Below are 21,665 nucleotides of genomic sequence, written 5' to 3'. Positions count from 1 at the left end.
ACTGCTGACCTTCTGATCGACAAGCTCAGCGGCCTAACCCACTGAGCCACCGCGTCCCTTCTTTTCCACTACTCTCATTTTTATCCACACCTTTTACCTACTCCTTCCTCTCCAAGCACGTTCCTCCAAACATAGAGCCATGCACACATGCACTCCCTCTATTCTGCACAATTTCTCACCAAGATCCCAAACCCGCCCCGGTCTTTTGGGATGTTTCCCTCATTCAGATCTGCCAGGTTAGTCATGCTGCCACTGTGAAGTCCATTTAAGGCTTCGTTGTATTGTTCGATGCTCTGGTTGGCTTCCTGAAGGGTCTCTTGAAGCCGAGATAACTTACTCCTTGCCTGTAAGAGGAAGGATGGAACCAAAGTTAGAAAGAGACCACTGATAAAAAGCTTTTATCTTCCCACTTTCAGGGGTAAAATCATAGAACTGGAAACTGAAAGGAGCCATTTAGGACACTGGTCCAAACTAAAGGCAGATTAAAGCATTCTGGACCGATGGCCTCTACCTGAACGTACCAGGCAAAGGGGAATCCACCACTTCCCTGGATTATACTACCAAATTGTTTTTACTTTTACATGCAGTAGATTTTCTTATCATCTTACAAGGTAAGAGGTGCAACTTTCAGACTACTTTCACCTGTATGCCTCAACTCACAACCATTCACTTAGTGTCCATTTGAAGTTACAATGGCCCTGAAAAAAGGGACACAACCAGCTCTCGTACTTACAGCCATAGCAGAATCCCCATAGTCACCTGATCAAAATCTGGGCACAACAGCATGTATTTATGACAGCTGCAGCCCTCAACAATCAATGGTTAGCTTAACAACTGTTAACAAGAAAAGTTTGAAAACTGGGAGCAACTCACTTTAAAAAATGTCTTGTTTAGCAGTGGAAATTCTGGTCCCAATTGCGATCATAAATTGAGGACTACCTCCACTGAATCATCTGAATGCCTTTAAAAAGAAGGCTGAAGCATACACTTTTTTTGCACTCGTACTATGATTTTCAAAAAAAACGACTTCAGAAAAGGTTTCAGTATTAGTGAAAATATTTAGAATAGTTTTTAGTGTAAACCCGAGAGTATATTTTTATTATTTTCCCCTTAAATCTGGGGTTAGATTGAAAAATAAACCTGCAATTAAAATCAAAGCAGGAAGATAAGGGATTGTTTCCTCTTCTAAAAACAACAACAAAAAAACCCCCACCCAGTGGAACGGACTTTGGCTTTCAAAAATGGAAAACCTTCAACGAATGATAGAATTAGGCACATCTCCCCAAAGCAGAGAGTAACAATGTCTTGATGGTAAGTTCTAATATCCCGAATCTACAAAACAGATTTGATTGGATATAATCAGCCTTTGAGCCAAAAATGGGGAAGACAAGAATCTAGTTATCAGAAATGTTCACGCTACCTGGTTAATTTCTTCCTGAGTGGATTTTAAAGATTTGATTATGGTTTCAAGTTGTACTTTCCCAGCCTGGATGCTCTGCTCCAATTGGGCCTCTTCCTGCTGAAGCCGATTCAACTCAGCTTTTGCTCTACTGATATCATCTTCTTGGGACTTTAAATCTGATTCCTGGGACTGAATCTGCATTTTTAATGATGTGATCTGAAACAAGGATTGCAACTCAGATTTGGTAGCAGGAAAGATTTTTAAAAACTAGTATGAAGTTTGATAACCACTTTCTACTTCCCATCTCAGTATCTTATACCTGACTGAAGAACACCACCAAACATGGAGGTTTAGTCAGCACAGACGAGAAGATAGTTGATAGATATCTACGTCGTAAATTTATCTGCACAGATTTCTGTATAAACTTTGGTCAAGTTTACAAACATTGGTCAAAACTCTCATATCACTCAACTTATAGCATGTTCAGTAAGTTCTCTAAACTTTAGTTCTTTGAAGAAATATTCTACATTCTAGTGAATAAAAATAATCGAAAATGGATTTCATCCCACTCAGCCAGCCCGATTTGCTCTTTCACACTCACCACTTGTGACTCTTCCTGGCACTTTTGCCTAACATCATTTAGCATATCTTTCAGCTTTGCCTTTTGTTGGTCCATCTCATCAAGGCGATCTTGAGCATCCTGCTTCTGAGCCTCCAGTTCTTGCAAGCTGCTCGTTTCCCGGTCTAAATCGTTTTGAAGTTCCTGGAAAATGTTTGTTAACACAGCTCTATGAAGATGTAAACTAGGGCATCAGATATATATGTAACATGGAAGATACTAAAGACACATCGACAAAATAAACTAAAGCAATTATCACAGCATTTTGTCATCCTGGTTCCGAAGGTCACAGACTTGAATATTTATCAGAGGGGAAAAAAAAGAACCAGATCACAGCTAAGAATTATTTCTGTCTCCTGGAAGAATAAAAAGGCCTGAAGGAGTAAAAACGTAAGGCACCAATGAGGAAAGGTTGGGGAAAGTTATTGAAGAAGTAGTAAGGCTGAAACACTGAAGGAATCTGGAGGAAACAAATTATGTGAATCTATTGCAGTTGGGTTTCAGGATGAGATTAGCATCAGAAAGGCACTGATTGCATATGTAAGTGACCTCTCACAGGCCTGGGATGTGGGCAGCATTATCTCCTTGATCTTTCAGTAGCTTTCAGTGGCATTGATCACGATATCCCTTTAGACAGACTGCAAGTGGCACAGATAGTTCTTTATTAAATCTCTTTGTTCAGTATCATCAATATGCTATAAAACTCAATTAATAATTTTTGCCTTAGGATATCCAAATGATGCTGTTGATGTACTTTCTCAGTGTTTGGAGGCTGTGAAGTCTGGATGGGGAAGAACTGTCTTTCGTTCAATCCTGGTAAAACTGAATGGCTATAGGCTTAGGGCAGGGGTCCCCAACCTTGGCAACTTTAAGATCTGTGGACTCCCCAAATTCCCCAGCCAGCCAGAATTCTGGGAGTTGAAGTCCACAAGTCTTAAGTTGCCAAGGTTGGGGACCCCTTGCTTAGGGTCTCTTGTATGTAGTGATTTTCCATAATTCTGGGTGTGATCACAGTCTTTCAGGCAGAGTTGGTGTGAAATCTGGGTGCTCTCCTGGACTTGTGGTTTCTACTCAAGAAGCAAATGGTGGCTGAGGCACGAGGACCTTTGTACAGTTACATCTGGTTTGCCAGTTATGGCCATTCCTAGTCCAGGAGGCACTGCACATGCCTGTCATATCTTAGTCACTCCCAACTGGACTATTGCAAGATGCTCTACACGGGGCTACCCTTGAAGAACATTCAGAAGCTTGACCTGGTCCAAAATGCAATGTCATGTGCAGTATTGGGTACACCATGATGCGTCCACACAATATCACTGCTACCTGAACTGCACTGTATCCCACTGGGTTATTGCATGCATGGCTTTAAAGCCTTCTCATGGCATGAGAAGCCTGTTACCTGTGCTAATGCTTCACAGTTTTAGTCTATCCCAGTAAACCTGACAGAATGGCCTTGTTCTAGCTTTGATTAATGAATGAGTGTCATCTGGTGCACCCTAGGAAATGTGCCTTCTCTGTCAGGGTGCCCGTCTTATGGAACAAATCTATCTAGCGAGTTTGTCCTTGGGAAGAAGTGAGGCTATATAAATGTGTAAAACAAACAAATTTCTATCTTCCACACGTGCTAGAAAGTCTGTCTGTCATTTGTCATTTTGGAAGCCATACTGGAATTGGATTACTGAAAGAACTTTAAAAAGGAGATCAAATGCCAGGATATTTGTGCTTATTGCCCACCAATTCCTACAAAAGCTTTTCAATAGCCAGTGCTAATAAAATACTGCAGTCACCTGTACGATGAGGAAAAAAACGCAAATAAGGCCTTTGGGTTTATGTAGACTCCTCCTTCAAATCTAGGGATTTCTGCTTCATATTTGTGTTCCAGTACTCTAGTTGGATTCTAGAGTAAGGGTTATTAAACAAACAAAAATCTTATTTTCTTCCTCTTTCTGAAAAACATGTGAGGGAGAAGAGAGAAGCCCTTGAAGAAAAAACTGTTTTTCACTGAAGAAAATAATCTTCCTTAATAGGGGAGGCAGTTCGTCTTACCACTTTTGAACTATGGTTCTGATAAGAACAGACAGACAGACTTGGTCATTCATAGCATTACCTGAACCTCACTGGTTTTCTGTCGAATAGCTCCTTCTCTTTCTCGGATGTCTTGTTCCAGAGAATATTTCTCTCTACAGTGTAAACAAACAAACAAACAAACAGAAAATCAAGTATTTCTCACAGAAAAGTATTGCAGGAACACATGTTTTGCTATACACAGGTTTATTCCCTTTGTGTGTATTGGAACACAACAAAAAAAGGGAGGAAAAAAAGCAAATTGGACATAATGTCAAACAAGACTCCAAAAATGGGCCAGACAAAATTATTGGCACCCTTTCAAAATTGTGGGTAAACAAGATTGTTTCAACCATGTGATGCTCCTTTAAACTCACCTGGGGCAAGTAACAGGTGTGGGCAATATAAAAATCACACCTGAAAGCAGATAAAAAGGAGAGAAGTTCACTTAGTCTTTGCATTGTGTGTCTGTGTGTGCCACGCTAAGCATGGACAACAGAAAGAGGAGAAGAGAACTGTCTGAGGACTTGAGAACCAAAATTGTGGACAAATATCAACAATCTCAAGGTTACAAGTCCATCTCCAGAGATCTAGATTTGCCTTTGTCCACAGTGCGCAACATTATCAAGAAGTTTGCAACCCATGGCACTGTAGCGAATCTCTCTGGTCGTGGACAGAAGAGAAAAATTGATGAAAGGTTGCAATGCAGGATAGTCCGGATGGTGGATAAGCAGCCCCAAACAAGTTCCAAAGGAATGCAAGTTGTCCTGCAGGCTCAGGCAGCATCAGTGTCAGCGCAAACTATCCGTCGACATTTAAATGAAATGAAACGCTATGGCAGGAGACCCAGGAGGACCCCACTGCTGACACAGAGACATAAAAAAGCAAGATTACAGTTTGCCAAAATGTACTTGAGTAAGCCAAAATCCTTCTGGGGAAATGTCTTGTGGACAGATGAGACCAAGATAGAGCTTTTTGGTAAAGCACATCATTCTACTGTTTACCGAAAATGAAATGAGGCCTACAAAGAAAAGAACACAGTACCTACAGTGAAATATGTGGAGGTTCAATGGTGTTTTGGGGTTGTTTTGCTGCCTCTGGCACTGGGTGCCTTGAATGTGTGCAAGGCATCATGAAATCTGAGGATTACCAAAGGATTTTGGGTCGCACTGTAGAGCCCAGTGTCAGAAAGCTGGGTTTGCGTCCGAGATCTTGGGTCTTCCAGCAGGACAATGACCCCAAACATACGTCAAAAAGCACTCAGAAATGGATGGCAAGAAAGCGCTGGAGAGTTCTGAAGTGGCCAGCAATGAGTCCAGATCTGAATCCCATTGAACACCTGTGGAGAGATCTTAAAATTGCTGTTGGGAAAAGGCGCCCTTCCAATAAGAGAGACCTGGAGCAGTTTGCAAAGGAAGAGTGGTCCAAAATTCCGGGTGAGAGGTATAAGAAGCTTATTGATGGTTATAGGAAGCGACTGATTTCAGTTATTTTTTCCAAAGGGTGTGCAACCAAATATTAAGTTAAGGGTGCCAATAATTTTGTCCGGCCCATTTTTAGAGTTTTGTTTGACATTATGTCCAATTTGCTTTTTTTCCTCCCTTTTTTTGTTGTGTTCCAATACACACAAAGGGAATAAACCGGTGTATAGCAAAACATGTGTTCCTGCAATACTTTTCTGTGAGAAATACTTGATTTTCTGGAAAAATTTCTGGGGTGCCAACAATTTCGGCCATGACTGTAACTCAAAGCAACGAACACACCTAATACTCCTTCCTCTTATTATCACGGTTATATGTATGTGCAGGTAGTCCTCGACTTACAACAGTTCCTTTAGTGACCATTTAAATTTATGACACTGAAAAGTGACTTATGACCATTTTTCACACTTACGACCGTTGTAGCATCCCCAGGGACACGTGATCAAAATTCAGATGTTTGGCAACTGACTCATATTTTTGACAGTTGCAGTGGATCCCCTTTTGCGACCTTCTGACAAGCAAAGTCAGTGGGGAAACCTGATTCAGTTAACCATGTTACTAACTTAACAACTGCAGTGATTCACTTAACAACTGTGGCAAGAAAAATCATAAAATGTCACTTAACAAATGTCTCCCTTAACAACAGAAGTTTTGGGCTTAATTGTGGTCATAAGCAGAGGACTACCTGTACTTTGCAGTTGGGTTAATGGCAGTTTTATATTGTTTATGGCTATTAGTTGGATTTTTAAAACACAGTCACACTCAGCATTTATGGTTATTCTAGGGCAGGGGTAGGCAACCTTGGCTCTTTTATGACTCGTTGATTTCAACTTCCAGAATTCCTGAGCCAGGCATGGCTGGCTAAGGAATTCTGGGAGTTGAAGTCCACGAGTCATAAAAGAGCCAAGGTTGCCTACCCCTGTTCTAGAGCGCAAGGAGGAAGGCTTTGATGGAGATGTGCACTATTGTCTAGGCAAGAGGGGATGAAACAAAATACTTGATTTTCTGAATTTTTTATTTTTTTTAAATGAACGTGGAAAAATACCATTTGGAAATGGCTCAGGCAAATGCCTCCCTGATTCACTGGAGTATAAGAAGGGGGAGGAGCTTCAGCACAATCAGAACCGCAAGATTCCATTATTATAGCCAAACTCAATAAAAGTAGTTCTGACTTTTCTGTGGAAGTTGATTTCCTGGTCTGATCTACCTTGTGAGGCTGTCGATTACAGAGCATCACACAGAACCATTAATTTACAGCCTACATCACACTTTGCATATTAAAACTGCTACGCAATAGATTATATTAAGACAAACTCTGTAACACATGAAATTGTGTAAGAGACCACTGTCTCATCCCCTGTTCTCTGTCATGGCTAAAGATATTCGTTTACCTCTGCAGCTGTGCAATCTCTTGGCTGATATCATCCAGTTCTTTCACGCCAGTGAATTCCCCTGATCCCACAGAACTTGAACTGTCCTGTTAGAAAGTAAACAGTCCCATTGAAGCAGCCAAATCCCCTGTCATACCCAGCCCCACGAGCCCATTCACTGGACATTTAGTACTTTTCATTCAAGCACTGGGCAGGTCTCTTGCATTCCCATTCTACAAATGCACAATTCCAGCCCTTGGCACGTGGTATGGGATATAGCAAAATCATACAAATATCCAGCTGGTGAACCATCTGGCAGAAAACCAAAATGTCAAGCAGCAGAAATAGCAAAAAAGAAAAAGAAAAAAGAAAAAGAAGCAGCCTGACAAGGATGCAAACAGTATAGAAAGAAAAGAAAAAAAAAACCTCACACAAAGCACCGAAAGGATGCCAGCAAAAGAAAAGATCCACTTTTTTCTGTTTTTGAGCTGCTATCAGGAATCATTTAAGATGAGTCAGGAATAGAAGAACTCCCTTCTCATCAGCCACCCTCCGCCCTGCCCTCTGCACCATGTGGGGAAACTCCACAAAGCTGTTTAGGTGGAAAAAGGTGTTTCGGCGCGGACAAAGCAAATGCCACCTGAGGTTTAATGGGGGAGGGGCTGCGTTCTTCAGAGTGGCCCATTTACTCACACGACGCATTTCTGAGAGGGTCGAGATCTCAGTTCCTACAGAGGCCAAGTAGCCTGAGAGAGTCTAGAGGAAAAAGGACAAAGGGGCAATTGCTCAGGCAATTCTGGGGAAGGTCAGTGAAACGAGAGGACTTGCAGAGTTTCCCACAGAATCAAGAGAGAAGAAGGACACGAGGGAACAGGAGCACAGACAAGCGAGAGTGTGAAGTCGCTGCATCTGGGCCATGGTGATTTAGAGACAGCAGTTCGCAAGAGCCAGATTTTCAACCGCTGAAACCTGGCACTGGCCTTCGGGGATCATTATATGCACACTAGGCCACCCATTCTTCTCTCTACATATAATATAGGCTTGTGCCATTTCCCTCCCCCTCAGGAGAGCCTGATGAAGCTGCCACCGCCCCCTCCTTGGCTGGCCTGCAGAACTCCCTGCCACTTTGCAGGGAGGGGATGAAGAACAAAGGCCACTAGAAAAATTGTATCCGTCACCATCCTTCCCTCAATGGACACAGCCAATAAAACTACAAATTTCGGCCTCGGTTCCAAGCACTTTATGGCTGCCCGCTCATCAAGCCTTGCCACCAACCAATTGGGCACAGGGGCCAAAGGAAGGCGGGAAAGAGGGTGGGGATATATCCCTCCCATCTTGCCTTCCACCACACAGCCTAGAGATTCCTGGTAAGTGTAGTCAGAAAGCACGGAGGTCCTGAAGTGGCCACAACTTTCCTAAATTTTACTCCCACAGGAGTCTGGGCATTGTGTAATTAGGCCATTTGGGTTACCTTGGTTCAATAATTGTTGCTCTGTATTTTCATTCCCCCCCCATTTGAAGGTTACAAACAGCTCTGAGAGTTTTAGCAGAATATAGATTCAAAACAAAACCATCAGCAGCAAACAGGGCTACTTTTCTTGCTCCAAACACGGTCTCATGTTTTTGGCAACAGGAAGACAAAACCATTTAACATGTAAGAACTTTTTCCCCGCAACTTATCGGTTGCCAGAGGAAAAGGGAAGAAAAGCCCTCATGAGAGTGTCAGAATAGATGTCTACGCTACGAATTCACCTGGACAGGAGTGGTCCTTTCTGAAGGAGGGATCATATCTGGGAGCAGCACCTGTGGTGGGTCAATGCCTTTGCTGACCTTCTGCTGAATGAGGTACATGGCGAGTGCAAATTGATCTTTGTTGAGCTTTCCCATTTGCCTTGTATCAGCCAATGCCCTGCCAGAAAAAGAACAACAGACTGCTTCCATAGACAGCTCAACAGACAATTGCTGTTCAAGAGATGCAGAGTATCTCAGAAGCTTTCAGCTGATTCCACAGCTAATTCAATCTCAAGATAGCATCCGTGGCATTAAGAGCAACGTCAGTAGTTTTGATTGGAAAATATCATCTCCTATGATAAAAAAGAGAAGGAAAGAAAAATTCATACCATATGTGTGCTAGGAGGTTCTGGGAAAGCCCCGAGTGCATGAAAATATCCTTCACTTCCAGGCCGCTCACAAAGCCATCCAGGTCCAAATCTGTCTTCAGAAATATTTCATCATAGCGAATCTTGTCAGTCAGTGGCACCACCCAGTTTGCAGACGGCTGAATTAAGAACAGAGCCTCTTAACTGACTGATTTTGCACATGAAAAAGTCATGTAAGAAGTTACAAAGCATCCCACCACCAACTTTCTCCAAAGTTACTTAGGCAGAAGAACTGTTGGCTGCATGTCACTACTCCTTCCAGCTTCACCAGTACGCCTCAGTCTTCACAAATACAAGTTTATCTAAAAACTAAGCTTGTAGTTTTAACCTACTTTTTCCCCATTATGCTGGATGAAGGTCCTGAGAAGAGGCTTCTTCACAATTCAATCCCAGAAATCATCCACCACAAGCAATTTGGTAGCATTGCAAGCTCCCTGCTAAGGAGAGGTTTCTACCGAGTTACATTGATAATGCAGAGTTAGGGGTCAGCATTTAAAGCCAGAAAGACTAGTTGCAAGTTGCATCTTCAACTAGAACCATTCCCAAACTTGTGCTTAACGTGACTGTCAGATTTGCCATTCCAACATTCGTCCTTAGGAAGGTCTCAAGTGATGGTCACTCTACGAGTCACTTGTAGAGGCACTATGTTCAAAGAACACAATTTGCTTCTCAATGCTTTTGCTGGGGAATTCTACGAAAGAACAGTCTTGTCCACTACTTGGAGTTTTCCAGATAACCAAGTAGTCATTTTTTCAGCACAATTGTTGCTTTAAGTACAGAAATCTGTACTTTAAAAACTTCTACTCAGATCCATTATACTTACATGCCACAAATATAAAGATATCCTAGAGACACAATCCTTTCTACACATAAAAAGGTAAAGGTACAGGTTCCCCCGCACATGCGTGCTAGTCGTTTCCAACTCTAGGGGCCAGTGCTCATCTCTGTTTCAAAGCTGAAGAGCCAGCGCTTGTCCGAGGACGTCTCCCTGGTCATGTGGCTGGCATGACTAGACGCCAAAGGCGCACGGAACGCTGTTACCTTCCCACCGGAGTGGTCCCTATTTTTCTACTTGCATTTTGACGTGCTTTCGAACTGCTAGGTTGGCAGAAGCTGGGACGAGTAACAGGCGCTCACTCTGTTACACGGCACTCGGGATTCGACCCGCCAAACTGCCGACCTTCTGATCGACAAGCTCAGAGTCCTAACCCACTGAGCCACCACGTCCCTCTTTTCTACACATACACACTCCAATTTTTTAAAAAAAGAGGGGGGCAAGGCTTGCCTTTGCACAATACGCTTGCATTCTCTGCCAGTGGCTACACCTACCTGTGTTTGCTTCAGGCTGTGTTTGGGGGACAAGCTTCCTGTGCTGTTGAGGCTGTTGACGCTGCCGTGTGACGGAGTGGACCGCAAACTGTCTTTTGGGGGAGGACTGGCTGGAAGAACTGGCACTGCCCCAGGGAAGATTGGCACTTTCTTCCGCTTGGAAGGTGGAACAAGAGATGGGGGCAACACAGAGGGGACGGGTTCCTTCTCAAGGGCACGATAGACCAGGTGCATCGCCTGCAAGGCCCAGAGGGAAAAGACGTCTGCAGAGGGCAACAAGGAGGAGGAGGAAGAGGAGGAGGAGGGGAAGATGGCGGAGAGGTAGTGCCAAGCATGAGAGAGCAGGTCAGGCAAGGGCTGGAGGGAGGGAGGCTGGACTAACAGAGGTGGATAGAACCCTGGGAAAAGAAAAACTAACCAAGGATAGTTTGATATTGTGGATTCCTACTGTGACCGGCCTCTTCTATACAGATGAGGACTTGGGACATAACCCTGTCCCTGACCCTGAAGGTGAGGCACTCAGGAATCCCCTTCGGTTACATGACAACAGCAAGCACAGCAAACTTACCACGGCAAACTCATCTCTGTCAAGGTGCCCATCTTTATCAATATCGCTGAGATCCCACACCTATAACCATTTGGACACAAATGCCAAGGGAAAAGGATGTATCAGAAGAGCAGGTAAAGGAATGTTCTTTTTTTTTAAAAAAAAAAACCCCAAACATTTCATTATGGTTTGTGATGGATTAATTCCGGATTTTTTTAAAAAAATTCAGCTGCTTTAATTCTTTTTCTACCCCACGTGCAAGTCTAACAATTACCTGAACTTAACTGTTGAGCCTAATTAACAATTTAAAAACTTCCAAGAACGTTTTTACCAGTAAAACGTAAGGCAAGAAGCACGACAGTAGATTTTAAAAGCACGTGCGGAAGAGTCAGCAGGACTAATATTGGAGCAATCTGCTTTTGGATGCAGCTCTTTCAGCTGACAATTTCTCAGTTCCCTCATTCTTTAAAGCAGCAAGATAAATAAACCAGAACCGAATTTTAAGAGCCCAGACTGCTTGAAATTCTGGGTAGGATCCAATCTTGCTTGACGCTCTAGTACACATATTTGCCTAATTCAAAGCAGGCCGAAGTAATGCACTCAAATCATACGGCTGAAAAAGAAGGGAGGATTTTGCTTACCCGACCCAAGACATCAAGAGGTAGTTTGGAGTTCATCAATACTGGCTTCACTTTGTCTCCCGAAAGTAAACCATTGACAGGTAAAAGACTTTCAAAAATGCCATCAAACTTGGCCCTCTCTTCTACCTAGTTAAGAGGGAACAGACTAAAATCGGTTTATATTGAGGTGTAAGCTGCTGTTTTCCGCAGACTGCAAAACATTATTATCTTGAATTCAGTTTTCTATTTCTATATTAAATCATGCTTTCGTATGGGCTAGTACTAGAGTCTATTAATCAAAAAAATTATGTTATGTAGCTATCTTTTCTTCCACAATGAATCTTTCTGGAAGGAGAAAATGTGAAAGAAGCAGGAGGAAAACGCAAGATAGTTTCAAATGGAAGATAATATTGTCTGAATTCCCTGTAACGTTTTGTGAAGGAGGCAGGGTTACTGCATAGTAAAAGCCTCACCTGGAAACACCAAAGAAATAGTGCTACAGGTTAATCCTCATTTAACAATCACAACTGCGACCAGTAACTTGGTCATTAAGCAAAGCGGTTGCTAAGTGAAACTGTGACTGTGCTTATGATCTTATTTCAGCTTTCCTATGCTTTACAGACCTGCAAAGGTCCGTCTGAGGTAGGTAAAATGAGGACCCAGATTGTTGGGGGCAATAAGCTGACTTTGTAATAATGCCGCTTGGGGGGGGGGGCGAAAGCCCTAATAAGCAGGCATATACATAGAATGAAGGGTATTGCTAAGCACATTGATTTGTGCTTTAGATTGTAAGCCGCCATGAGTCTTCGGAGAAGGGTGGGATATAAATGGGATTTTAAAAAATAAAATAAAAAATGAAAGGATTGGTCACACTGTTATTTTTTCATCATTATTGTAACTGTAAATATTTGCTGAATGAGATAGTCACTAAATGAGGACTAACTATAAAGAATATTTGCAAGTTCCCTGAAATTATTGTTAAAAGTTTTGTAAATGTTGCATATATTATTGGGTAAATGTTGCACATAGGTGGTATTATGCAACTAGGAAAACAGTAAATTCAGCTTCATGCTGCATACAGTAACTTACATGAAATTGGTATTAATCATTCAGATTAATAAACAGAGTTTAATTGAGGCACAAATTAAATTAAAAAGCTTAATTAAGAAAGGGGTCTCCTTACTGGATACTACTGGATACTTTTCTCTCGGACACTTACTCTGACAGCCCAGTGAGCATCTGTGGAAGCAAGCAGCAGGGGGCTTGTATTGTCATGCTGCAATAAATAACAAATAAAACACATCAAAGCACTTCCTATGGTTTCCTTTGAAATATAGAAATATTTAACTCAGGCAACCGAGCCCCGAGTCATAAAGTTTATCAACCAAATTTAGGTAAACCCAAAACTCTAAATTCTGTATCTGTCAGAGACCACTTATGTTCCAGTCAAAAACAGCCCTTTTCAAGGCAATATTAACACTTACAAATTTTGGAGGCGGTAACGTCAAATTTAAGTTGCTGAGAATGACATCATGGCCGCTCTGGGCACAGGCAATTAGCCGCAGCGCAATGAAGAATCCCTGAGACAGAAAAGCAAGGAGAATGAGGGGGGGGGAAAAGGCCCACTGTTCACAAGCCCAAAGTCTACCTTTATTTTCATGAAAAAGAACATTCTTCAATAACTGTCTAGCTCGTTCACCAGACTGGTGGACGTTCAGGGACAGCATTGTCTCGATATTCAGGCAGAACTAGACCTAATTGTGTGTTCCACTCTTTCAAACAGACATTCGCACTGGAGTTGAGGCCCTAATTTCAACCCAGATGTTTCAAAGGAGAGGTTTCAACAGATGGAGGCGGCTTTATCTCAAAAGTGAGATACTCACATACCTGTTTATCCAGAAATCCTTTGCCCTCTGGATCTGCTAAATCCCATATCTATGAATATACAAAATTACATGCTGACATCATTCAATTTAAAAGAAAACCGTTTCAAAATAGAGACAGAAAGTAATCTGCCTCTTCAAATCTGCTCCTCCTAAAGACAGGAAGTGCTATTGTATCATTTTCTTCTGCCTTTACTCTTATATACAGCGACATCCATAACTCAATGACTGAAATTAATGGGACCTAGAGCCCATCAAGCACCCGGAAGGTAGCAGGTACAGAAGAATTGTTCATACCTTTACCTTTGCTAATATATTTCAGATTATTTTTAAAACCTTTCTCTTTGCTAGTATCATTCCAGATATATATATATATATATATATATATATATATATATATATATATATATATATATATATATATATATATATATGTGTGTGTGTGTGTGTGTGTGTGTGTAAAGTTTTTATATATTGCGAGTTTGACATGCCTGTCACTGTTGTGACTACTGCCTGTCGATGGCCTTCGGTTAGGCTGAAACAGGAAATAAAGATTTGTCCCATGTTTGGGGCCAGTATTCCCCAGGCAGCACAGCTGGTAAACAGTATTTTCTATTTATTTATTAATAAATTTTTATGCCACCCATCTCCCCATAAGGTGACCTGGAATTATCTTATAGAGGAAAGTTAAGACCTTTCCAATGGATTCTCTCTCTCATTTTTTTACATTTGTTTTCGCTGAAAGCAGCTGCCAAAGCCAGAAAGGCAGCAACGTTTCTTCAGGGATTCAGGCACTCATTTGTGTCCTGTGACTCCAGAGATTTTTTATGAACGTACATTTGCAACTGGTTTCCCTAACGTGTGTTTTCCTCTGGCATTAGAACAGAGAAGATGCCTGACTTACTTTCCCCAGGACAACATCTGCGAGACCAGATTTTTTGAGAAACAGAGCAGCATCACTGGACCCAACTCTACCAGTGCAAGCTGGATCCACCTGCAATGAAAATATTATCTCTTCAGCAAACCCCCCCAAAAAGGAAAGGAACAAGCTACTTTTATCTCACTTCCTCCCTATGGGCCAACCCATAAGATGGGGACTATATGAATGGTTTAAATAAAATAATCAAACTCTTACCTCCTATTTCCCACTGAAATTAAGGCCTCTGTTGGCTTGTTCTGCTCTTACTATAACCTCTACAAGAACGTGTTGAGATAGATACTTCTTAAGAACGCTTTTATCCACTATTCTTTTCAATTTGGCTTTTAGACTCATTTTTTTGGATTATTAAAGATTCTGATGAAATTAACATCATCATAATGCTGAGTACAACATAGATCTTTGTTGACGTGATATAAATCTTCTATTCTTTATTTCTTTAATACAAAGTTTGGCTTTCAATCTGGTTATTTTATAAATTGCAATAACTCAGGCTTGGTGCCAAAAGTTGTAATATCTCGGCCGACAATGCTTTCTGAGTTGTTTACACTGAGTTTGAAACTGAAGTAAATTTCTTTTGATTTCAAAATGCAGGTAATACAAGATTTCCCAAGTATTGGATTAAAGTATGAATTTTTGCTGAAAACATAATATGGAAGTAGAAATGCTAATTTGTAGGATCTGAGCTTGCCTTATTGTTGCTACATTTTGATCTGAAGTTAACAAGGTCAGGTCTGTTACAGACGTATGTGTTCTAGATTTGAGTTCTCAACATAGTAGGAGACTCTTTAGGGGACCTCTTTCCTTCGTGCCCTCCAAGCTCCAATCCCCAGGCTCGGTGCGGCTCATGATGCCGCCATGGCAATCATTTTGTGAATTAAGCATTTCCCCTTTTATGGCAGAACCCAGAACATGTCTCAAAATTCCAAATGCATTCACTAGCTAAAACGTTTGAACACCCTGTCCTAAGTGATATATCAAAAGTTACGGATATCTTGTGTATAGGGGTAAATGTTCTTATATAGTACTGGAAGAACAGACCTATAATTGACTAAAGTAGGTAGACTGTTACTATATATTCAATATGTTTTCCCACCAGAGTGAATTAAGTAAGAGGGTTTACAGGTAATTTGGTCATCTTTTGAACAATTTCATATATGCCTGGGTAAATTCAAGCATCTTTTTAAATTTATACTTAGTGACCTATATCAAAGTATGAGCATTACATGCTATTACATTTTATCATACATGACATATAGAATTCGTTACAATTCTAGTATCCTAATGCATCAGCAGCATATTGATGTATGTTATTCTTGCTTTTTTACTAGTCAATGCTATCTGTAATTTACTTAGCGTTACAGCTTGTTCTTGGTTTCTTTTGGGAACTAATTTAAATAGAGCAAACCACGATCCTTATTTCACTCTAAAAGAGTTTTGTTAGCCAGGCTCACTCACAGAAAGATTCACAGGGTGCCAGAAAAAGCTTAAAAACTACATATAGCCATCCAGCAATATAAATTGACATAATAATATATAAATCAATGCTGGCTTTTATAATATTAAATGAACTTGTAAAGTTTATATTTACTTTCTAATAGACCAGGACTATGTCTACAAAACACATATGCTGGGTACTCATATTAGCCAATAGATAAGAAAAAAGGCAGGATTTCAAGGGAGAGAGGAGAAAAGGAGAAATGTAGCACACTTGCCTGCTTGTAATATGTCTCATACAGAGGGTTACTGGCGGAGAGCTAGAAAAAAAGGGAGAAATGCAAGTTATTCTCGCACACAGCCAGATCTACTCACTGTAATGCAGAATTCTACAACTTTGCGGATTGGCGGGGGGAAAGGATAGTTCCATGCAAGTGGTGGTAAAGCGCATGTGTGCATGTAGGCACAAGCAAGAGGCAGGCATGCGCGCCTGCTGCTCACACAAGTGAGGATGCGGCCCAGTTCCAAAAGACTCAAGGTCCGGTAGTGGGCTGCAGCCTGGGGATTGGGGACCCCTACTTTAATGGGTCCAGCTCTATTTCTGCTTGGAACCTTCTAAAAATGCCCCCCCACACCAGTTTTTTTTAAAAATAAATGGCTTAGTGCAAGGATAGGGAGAGGTATGAATAAAGTTGAAAGGTCCTGCATAGGAATCGCATGATGATCTATTTGTAGCCAGCCAGAACAGGTCTAAAGATGCTGCCTACCATCTCAGCTTCTCATTTTCTGACTGCAATAACATATCATTCACTTGCCCTCCAAAGAATTATCAATGGACAAACATTTCTTTCTTTAAACAGGCACAAGGAGAGTTCAGTTGCTATAAAGGACTTCCCACTGCTCTCTAGTTTGAGTTCAGTCAAAATAACACCCAAAAGCAATATTTGGCTTTCTCTGAGAAAGCATACAGTAGCTGCATGGTGCTCCAGTAGTGGATGATAAATACAGATAACATTAAAAAATATACCAGTTACTGCACATTCTTTTTATTTCAGTTAGCAAGAAAGACAAAGGAAAGAAAGACAGCCGCCTTGGTTGAGCTTAACAAAGATAGAATGAGACAACAAAGCATTAAGAAGCTATCACTTAGAAACTGAACCAACAACATTTTTTTCCCCACAAGACCAGGAGTAAGCCCTGAAACTCAGAACGGGAACAGAATGCTATGGAAACAAGAGGGAACACATGGAAGTTCCACTCTTATCCTCACTATGCAATGCTAGAATACCATTATCACACAGCTCAGGTAAAGTGCAAAATTGCCACAGAATTTCACCACATCCCTCATTCTGATATTGCTAAGTTACATCCCCATCCCCGAACAACGAATAAGTTTTACTTCTGCTTTATGCACAATTGGTTGGTACTTAATTTCTGGTAGTCCTTGACTTATTTTGATTATGTGACCACAGGGATACTGCAATGGTCTTAAACGTGAAAAACAGTCATAAGTCACTTTATTCAGTGCCACTTAACTTTCAATGGTCAGTAAATGAATGGTTATATGTCAAGGACTACTAATATACACATATGCCTCCCTTCTACAAACCATCTATCTATATTTGACTTTTGTTCTAATCCGCTTCAGACAGCCTGATCAATTATTAGTGATAATGGAAGTTGTATCCAGATATGTCCTTCTGGAAAATCTCATGAACCAAAATTCAGGCTTAACTGAATGACTTTCTTTTATTCTTCTTTACTATCTGAAAGGCAAACAGAACTCACAATGTAAAGTAATCATGAAGAGCTATGCAGCTGTCTTTATGATTCTTCATCATCCAATGTGTAAAATAAAGGCTAACCACATATCATCATGAATACTCATTCTGTTATGCAGAACTGTGGCCTACCATTTGGTTTTAATGCTGTGCTAAATCACCAACAATGATCCCTATGGTCAATATCAACAATGTTTCCTCTGGTTCTCCAGCAAGAGACAGAAATCTAAATTTTATCTGCCTCGAAGGGTGGGAAAGAAATGCAAGGTCAAAAAAGATTCTTTTTGCTCAAGACAAATGATAAGCTTTAACTAAGAGCTCTGATTAATGGGCAGCCCAGTACAAGTTCTCATCCTACAGAATCCTGGTGTTCAACAATCAATTTTATTTCCCACAATGAACGTGTGATATCTTTGGCGATGTATGGACGCTACAATCGCTCATACAAAACCTATCCACATACACCCTCTTCAAGAACTGCTACTCAACAGAGCCTAGACAAAAACTCCTCTTTGTCTCTGTAATTGGCAGAATCTACAGCATTAATAAATTCAGCATCAGTGTGTAAACTTGCAGGGGAATATCATCAGAACACCAGAAAGTGCCTTCTATAATCTATTATTAGGTAGATAAAAAAAAAACATTTGCAAGGATGGTCTAATTAGGAGCAAAATACCTTAGCCTATCGCCAATTTTCATTATATCAGAAAAAAAATGGAGGATGGGAAAAAGGTCCACATTAAATAATAAAGAAACCCAAAGGATTCAAGGGGGAGGATATTTTGCCTGGGCCTCTTCCTCTGTACACCCCTTGGAATTTACAAGCCAGAATGAGATGCATCCAAAGCTTCCAGAAGCGCTTGGCTTCAAAACACCCTTTCTGAAAAGAGCAATTTATAACTGACTGGTTGTGCTTGACATCTGGGCTATGCGTGGTTCTGGGCTTTCCTGCAAGCAGAGCCAACATGGAGATGCTTTCTCTGCTAGACAGCAGCCATTAACTTTGCAGGAATACAAATCAGCCTGGGCAGAAGCAGTATTCAGGGTTCTAAGGACTTTGGGTCCGTGTCCAAAAAAGGAGCCTGGAAAACAGCACTTGGCATCAGGCATATGATTCTCGCTTGAACCAGAATGAGTTCAGAAGGAATGCTCTTAGCAACATTATTTATTAACATGCATGCAACAAATCTACGCGTTATCTATATAGAAATTGCTGGATTTTCTTTCATATACATAGAACCCTGGATCAGCTTCCCTCCAAGAGAAAGATATGTTTCTTTTTCTGAGTACTCATGACACATTCCATACACCAGAGATCCCGCCGCCGTCTTCTTTTATGGCTGAAGGTTTACTGTGTACTATTTCATTTGGGGGAAAAAGCCTCATTAAAGCCCAGTTATAGTCTTAGAATAATTAAAAAAATCTGTCTCCTGGCATGACTGAATTTTTGCTCAATTAACAATTATCCCTAAGAACCTGTTCCTATTTTTTTTTTTGCTAAACTTCCGGATTTAACCAAGACAGAAAGGAACACACCAATCCTGGATTTTGTTTCCCCATGTAACCCTACCAGTCATTTATCAGAGTTCATCATCCAGGGTTGCACAACACCCCTCCCTTATTGTGACAGACCATATCCGGCAGAGCAGCCAGCTCAGTGTCAGAGGCCATTGTATATTCTCCCCAGCCTTGCACTAAATTCCATCCCTTGCAATCTAGTAAGAAAATTCTTCTGTGGCTGAAGCTGCCTGCTCTAGGGAACCGAAACTTCCCTTGAACTTCAGTGCAGAATCCGGGCAGCTTCTGTAGGCCATTGAGCCACTTTTTAATGGCACCTGAATTAGGCTGCAGGTTATGAGGACCACAAAAAAGTATCTTCAACTATTGCAGATTACAGACTATTTTCTCCAAAGAAGATCTCTTGGTACCGCGTCTACAAATACAGTCAGGTCAGGTCCTCAAGACAGTATTCTCCAAGGACTTTGTGATTATTATATTTTAATCCCTAGTTCTTACGTTATGGCTAACATGGCTTTTAAATTTGGTGGCATTGTGTAGCTTTTTGCCAAATAACTTTATGATGTTTTGGCCTTCTCTTACAAAATGTACAGTATTCCATAGGCTATTATTTGACAATGTGATCCTCAGATATATTTTAATTGCTTATATGTCATTGTTAAATTGTTTGTTATTCAGTGGGAAATACAAGCCCTAAAAATCCTCATACTTCCCGAGATGGCCACTAAAATGCTGGACAAAGCAGAGCATAAGCTGTGAGGTCTACAGCCTGACTACACCCATCTTTATCTGGAAATGATTTTTATTTGGCTTAATGTCTAGGTTTCATTCACCAAGCTTTGTAATGTTTTCCCAGAAGGAAAAACACCATCTGCTTGAATTGATCCCACTTCAGTCTTTTGGTTTGTACTGGGCTTCCCAAATGTCCCAGTGTTTAAACTGAGTAAATTCTCAATGTTCAGTTCTAGCTGGGTTCTTCTACCTCTGGAAACATCCAAGGGTATAAACTGGATCATCAGAGTCCTACTTTTCTAAGAAAATATGCTTCTGTGGCTTGAATTGGCAGCGCTTAAACTCTTCAGCACCTATGAAGCGTCTCTCCAAACATGCACACCCACTGCTACGCGGAGGCAAAAGCTACATTTATGTGCAACAGCGGTCCTTCCATTAAATCCCGGCCTAGAGCAGCGTTTCCCAACCTTAGGAACTTGAAGATGCGTGGACTTCAACTCCCAGAATTCCCCAGCCAGCATAGCTGGCTGGGGAATTCTGGGAGTTGAAGTCCACGCATCTTCAAGTTCCTAAGGTTGGGAAACGCTGGCCTAGAGGACTTCCAGCCCCCTTCTCTTCTCCACTGTAGCATCCCAGCCCGCTATACTCGCGGACAAGATTTCTTTCCAACAGCCCTGTGAGGTAGGCTGGGCTGGGTCACTCGTGTATTAAGAAGAGGCTTCTCGGCCGTGCCCCCCCCCTTCAGGTGGCGACGGGACCCTCCGCGTGCCAGTCGTAGAGGCAGCACAGCTGTCCCCTCTCAGGGCTGAGTTGCCTGACCCCTTTCCGACGGCGAGGACGCCTGGCCTTGCCGGCTCCCTCCCGGTCAGCGCCCGACGCTCCGTCCTTTCCTGGGAAGGAAAAGAACGGACGCCCCTCCCGCCCGAGAGACCACCTCCCATCAAGGTCGCGTGTTTTGCGGGGAGGTGGCGGCGGCGGCTGCCTTCCCCTCCCCGACTCTGCTTCTGACTCACGGCGGGAGTAGCTCTGCTTCCTTGAATGGCGACTGCTCTTCCTCCCCTTCTTCCCGCCGCCATTCTCCCTTCTCATCCCTCCGCCGCCCTTCCTCTTGGTTCCCTACCTGCGCGCCGCCGCCGAGGGGGCCGAGCGCCGCCATCTTCCTCCTCCTCCTCCTCCTGGGAGGGGAGCGGCCAGAGAGGGACGGGGCGTGGCCACGAGTACAGCAACAGCGAACGCAGGGCCAGCGCCGCCAGGCGGCCAACCGAGGAAGCGCTGAAAGAATCCCCGCCCAGGGTCGCCTCTGAAGGTCCGCGGAGGATGCTCTGTCCGGCCCCTGACTTGCTTTCCTGCTGGGAGGCGAGTCTGCCGCCCTGGGCAGCCTGCCCAGCTCCACTCGTGCAGGAGGGGTGTCTAAGCTGCTGCTGCTGCTGCTGCTGCCTAGAACAGGCCTTTTCAACTTTTTCACAGATTGTACCACTTATAAAGGTAAAGGTTCCCCCGCACATGCGTGCTAGTCGTTTCCGACTCTAGGGGCCGGTGCTCATCTCCGTTTCAAAGCCGAAGAGCCAGCGCTTGTCCGTGGACGTAGTCATGTGGCTGGCATGACTAGACGCCAAAGGCGCACGGAACGCTGTTCCCTTCCCACCGTAGTGGTCCCTATTCTTCTACTTGCATTTTGACGTGCTTTCGAACTGCTAGGTTGGCAGAAGCTGGGACGAGTAACAGGCGCTCACTCTGTTACGCGGCACTCGGGATTCGACCCGCCAAACTGCCGACCTTCTGATTG

General features: G+C 42.4%; 1 protein-coding gene across 6 annotated transcripts in view; it reads right to left on the bottom strand.

The window, feature by feature from the left end:
• The window catches only part of EPS15L1 (epidermal growth factor receptor pathway substrate 15 like 1), a gene marked incomplete at its 5' end in the record, with an annotated part of 47,804 nt that extends 26,749 nt beyond the window's left edge, over positions 1-21,055 (bottom strand). For 4 of the 6 annotated variants that reach the window (XM_081314700.1, XM_081314701.1, XM_081314704.1 and 1 more), the window contains 17 exons: positions 180-344; positions 1,421-1,618; positions 2,004-2,165; positions 4,129-4,201; positions 6,958-7,043; positions 7,630-7,692; positions 8,689-8,845; positions 9,057-9,214; positions 10,425-10,661; positions 10,993-11,052; positions 11,613-11,738; positions 12,811-12,867; positions 13,076-13,171; positions 13,479-13,526; positions 14,379-14,468; positions 16,127-16,168; positions 21,000-21,055. In XM_081314700.1, the coding sequence (XP_081170826.1) occupies positions 180-344; positions 1,421-1,618; positions 2,004-2,165; positions 4,129-4,201; positions 6,958-7,043; positions 7,630-7,692; positions 8,689-8,845; positions 9,057-9,214; positions 10,425-10,661; positions 10,993-11,052; positions 11,613-11,738; positions 12,811-12,867; positions 13,076-13,171; positions 13,479-13,526; positions 14,379-14,468; positions 16,127-16,168; positions 21,000-21,035 (1,854 nt within the window). Of the gene's footprint in view, positions 1-179; positions 345-1,420; positions 1,619-2,003; positions 2,166-4,128; positions 4,202-6,957; positions 7,044-7,629; positions 7,693-8,688; positions 8,846-9,056; positions 9,215-10,424; positions 10,662-10,992; positions 11,053-11,612; positions 11,739-12,810; positions 12,868-13,075; positions 13,172-13,478; positions 13,527-14,378; positions 14,469-16,126; positions 16,169-20,892; positions 20,956-20,999 lie in introns of those variants that run through there. The other 2 variants (XM_081314702.1, XM_081314705.1) reach the window with 2 other exon arrangements.
• Positions 21,056-21,665: the final 610 nt, after the last annotated feature.

Source organism: Vipera berus (assembly GCF_964194415.1).
Source record: "Vipera berus genome assembly, chromosome: 1".
NCBI classification, from domain to species: Eukaryota; Metazoa; Chordata; class Lepidosauria; order Squamata; family Viperidae; genus Vipera; species Vipera berus.
Note: the sequence above shows the minus strand (reverse complement) of the source record. Positions and strands in the feature narration are given on the sequence as shown.